A 4,233-nucleotide genomic window follows, 5' to 3' on the forward strand; every position below is an offset into this window, starting at 1 on the left:
GTCTGACTGGACATCTCTTCTCCTGCAAACTGGTTGCCTCTGCTCTGGAGGAAGAGACGCACACAGTCTATGTTGACCATTGTGTATCCCCCTGGGGATCTGCCACACTGAGGCGGGTTGGGTCCCATCGAAACAATACCACACAAATATTTATCACCTACAAAAAACATGTGCAACTTGTGGCAAAAAACATAACTCGTTGTGCATCACCACGTTTTGCTGAGAAAATTTCAACAAAAATTAAATAATGAAAAATTGTGTATAACTCTTCGTTAAAATTTGAGGTGTTTTCTTGAAAACTTGAAATTGCCGGTTTTTTAAAAGTACATGGAGTAAAATTCAGAAAACCAAATAAAATCATCAAATCATAATCAGCCTTGAAATTACATAAAATTGTGATTTGAAAAAAAACCGTTGAAGTTAAATAAGAAAAGAACGACTCTTTGAGCTAAAATTTAAACAGAAGCAAAAACGTTTTTTTTTATCACACTGGGTTTTATTTTTTAATTATCTTAACATAACCCTAATCACGGATGCATTTTTTTTTAAAAAAGACATCATGGTCAATCTCATGCAACTTTTTTTGTCTCAGTACTTGAAATTGTGTTGAGAAAAGTCCAGCCATAATCTCTTTCCTCTCAGAAGTTATGGAACAACAACTTGAAACGGTACGTGACCGTTGGATCTGTTTTTTAAGAAACGATTTTGTCTAAAGAGATCAACCAAAGTTTACCATCATTACGACGCCAAACTGTGCTTTGGATAGGCCAACAACTTAGTTCGTGTAGGTCTCCAGAGACAAGTCTTTAACCATAGTAAAATTTTGTCGGCACAATCAAATAAAATGAAACATTTTGGCCTCGTAATGATATTGCTGCCAAAAAGTATTGTCCTCTCACGAGTTATCAAACAACTCAAGGAGGTACATGCATGAAATGGATGTTCTGATCAGTAGTTTATGCTTGACAAAAGATCACTTTTTTAAAGCCCACATGTTTCAAGAAATGAGAACGTACTTTTTAGTTTCCAGAAATTAATTTCCAGAAATAAGAACGTACTTTTTGCTTATGTCTCGAAAAACTTCTGAGTGAACAAAAAATGTGAAAACGAAAAAAAATGCTCAATTTTGGTACTTAAAGAAAACTTTTTTATTAGCTTGTTCAACCAGGCAAATTATGTTGAGTTTCACTTCAACTCGGGTTCACTCCTTCTAGGTGTTGAGAGCTCAATACAGATTTGCCTGGTAGTGCCATTATTAAATGGTAGTTTTCTTAAGTCCTTTCGTTTTGCAAAATAAGTATCAATAAACATAATTATTTTATCTCCAGAAACATGTTGAGACTACAATGGAGAATCATATTAAACAGACTAAGGGTGGACTGTAGAGTGGACATTAGTTCCGTTTTCTGTCCTCCCCGAGTCTCTTTTCATAAAGTAAGGTGCTAGTATATTCTTGCTCTAATTTTTGTTAAAACTTTTAACCTTGAAATGATTTGGAGAAATAAATTTCTTTGTTCTCAGTTCACTCTTTTGTCTCACAAAATACTTCCTTTGGACTCATCAACATCCATATATAATGAACCCGCATTTATCCTTATTTACATATATCGCACTGTTTGTACAACCTGAGGCGTCTGTGCACTCGAGGGGTCCCCCTGAGTCGCCTGCACAGGAGTCTTGGGGGAAAGTGCCGTGCATTTGGGGTCCGGAGGCACAGAGGAGAGTGTCCACCTGGTTGGGTCCGAACAGCAGAGTGTCCCACAGGTAGAAACACACTGGCTTCACCACCAATATCTCCACTTGCTCAACACATAACAAGTCTAATTTTTTTGTTTTATTTTGTTTAATTGTCGTTTTTTACAACTAATTGGACAGAATTCAGTATTGCGGGGCCAATTATCTTATTTTTCAGACCAAAAAAATTTGGACTGTTTGACTGGCCCAGTCTAGCGCTTTTTTCTTTAACCGTCAATTTAAATTACACGTCGAAAACGTCGCGCTTAAAAATTAATTAAAGAACTGATAAGCAAAGCAATTGCGTTAGGTTTTTTGAAAATCTACCTGAAGAGTTGTTGGCAATAGGTCTTGGTCATCGCAGTTCTTGTCTCCCCCACAACTGAACCCCCACCCAGCCACCACCACTTTGTCCCCCTCGACCGGCTGCTCAGACACCCCTCTTGGCAACTTGATTGGCTGGGGACCCGACTGCCCCTTCCCAACCAGCTTAATCAATGCAATACAAGTGAGTAAATACATGGGCCCATGAAGGGAAAACAACTAGAAATGACCAAAATGAACAGTCGTTCTCTGTGCGGAAACTTCTGACAAAATTGTTTCTTTTTTAGCTTTAGAGGAAAGTCTCTTAACTTCATAGGTTAAGACGGGAGGTAAATAAACATGTTTCAAAATAATGTCGTAAACTAATAAGTTTATTGTCAATTTGAAAAAAGATCGACAAAACACGTTGACAGATAAAAACCATTAAATCATAAACAATAAACAATAGATTGGACTTGTTGGCAATGTTTTTTGATCAGCAAACTACTTTTATTTTAACAAAGCTCATGCTTGGGGGTCCATTCCGCTCGCTTTTTACTTCATTTACTTCGGTTTTTGACGGTAAATTGGGTGCAATTTTGCACCAGTCCCATCATTGTTTTAATGAACGAATTCTAGAAGGAACCAATCATTGATTAATACTTTCATAGCTTCTCTGGTCCGGATCAGCACGACATCCACATATCCGAACTGGTTGAAAATGACGTCATCGATTGTGAAGTTGACCATGTTGTCGGTTTTAGTGTTGTCGTTTGTCCCGTAGATTATGCTACCCCTGGCACCAGTCTCAGTTATGCAGTGCTTTGCAGTTGCAACTGAAGAAAATATCACTGGTATCAAGACTAAACTTAATGTGAATCAGAATCAAAATGGTTAGTCCATTTTTCCTGAAAAAAAAATCAATATTCGCTAGTCTCTCTGTTTGGAGTTCCATTTTCCGAATCTTTGCTAAACGTCAAAAGCTATTTTTGAAAAACAAATACATCATTTTTTGCGTTACTTTGTAAAATTTAGGAAAACATCAACTTTACTATAATGTGGGGTTGATAAAAAATTAAAGATTTAAGAGTGTCTTTGTTGGTAGTGAAGGGTCATGCCCGTTAACTGAAGGTTCCTTCAAGAAGGTTGAAAATTGTATGTACTAACTATAATTTTGATCCAATATGGATCCACCACAACGCGTTGCACCTTCAATTCTGAAACATAACACGTTTTCTCATCGAGGTGTTTTTTCCACTTTTGTCTTCCAGAATCGACTACCCTCCCTACCCATTTATATCTGTCAGACTGATGTAGACTATCCACGGGTGTTCGGCCAAAGTGGCAGGCTCCCCGTTCACGATTCGATCACCGGCGCTGATCTTTGGTTGATATTTTGTAATAAGATATGATGGATAGTTTATCTCGTTTTGTGAATGGCGTGCGCGAATCTTGGATTTAAGCTGAAAACAGAAGAATAATGACCAACATGTAAGGCTTTGAATGCTCCATTGATGACCAATGGCCCAAACAATTAACAGAAAAAACTTTTGCTTTTTTTTAGTGAGAGGCTGTTTGAGAGAAAACACTGCTGCATTTTGCTTTTTATTCTACTATTGCTTTGATAACACTTTTTACCTCTTCGAATTTAGTTGAACTTCATGTAAACATTGAGTTTGATGCGACTTTCGAAGAAAGGATGGGACATATAGTTTTCGGTGTGGTTTTTTCTTCAGACAAATTTCGACTTTTGAATAGCCAGTTTTGAGCCAAGTTTTCTGAAAAAGTATTTACTTCTTGAGCTCGATTTTAGTAGATACATAACCTGTGATCAACCTCTGTTATGGGGTTTGAAAGTTGCCAATTTGTCTATGCTTTGTGCTATTAGCTCGTAAGGGGGGTTTAACTTGGCGCAGAAGTTGCACGTCATTGACTTTAAGCAAGCTATTCAGTTAGTTAATATATTACTAGACAGTAATAACATCGCTTCGTAGCAGAACATATTTAGGGAGGAGGCATATGACTCCGTCACTTCCCAAAGGGTCCTCCTTTGGTACTATTTTACGCCAACCCACCCTGAAAACTTTCTAAAGGGCGCCTTGAAAATGCATCCCCCTCCCCTTGAGAGCTCCTAGATCCACCCCTGCTTTGTAGAAAAAATTTCATAAATTTTATAAAAATTGATTTAAATTTTTT

General features: G+C 37.4%; 1 protein-coding gene across 1 annotated transcript in view; it reads right to left on the minus strand.

Annotated features, from left to right (window-relative positions):
* LOC134844826 (serine protease 55-like) overlaps positions 1–3,967 on the minus strand; it is a 4,569-nt gene extending 602 nt beyond the window's left edge. Inside the window, exons 1-5 of the mRNA XM_063861641.1 lie at positions 3,874–3,967; positions 2,701–2,873; positions 2,062–2,223; positions 1,626–1,803; positions 8–157 (exon numbers count right to left, since the gene is read on the minus strand). Of these exons, the coding sequence (XP_063717711.1) occupies positions 8–157; positions 1,626–1,803; positions 2,062–2,223; positions 2,701–2,873; positions 3,874–3,967 (757 nt within the window). The remainder of the gene's footprint in view (positions 1–7; positions 158–1,625; positions 1,804–2,061; positions 2,224–2,700; positions 2,874–3,873) is intronic.
* Positions 3,968–4,233: the final 266 nt, after the last annotated feature.

Source organism: Symsagittifera roscoffensis, chromosome 4 (assembly GCF_963678635.1).
Source record: "Symsagittifera roscoffensis chromosome 4, txSymRosc1.1, whole genome shotgun sequence".
Classification (NCBI taxonomy): domain Eukaryota; kingdom Metazoa; phylum Xenacoelomorpha; order Acoela; family Convolutidae; genus Symsagittifera; species Symsagittifera roscoffensis.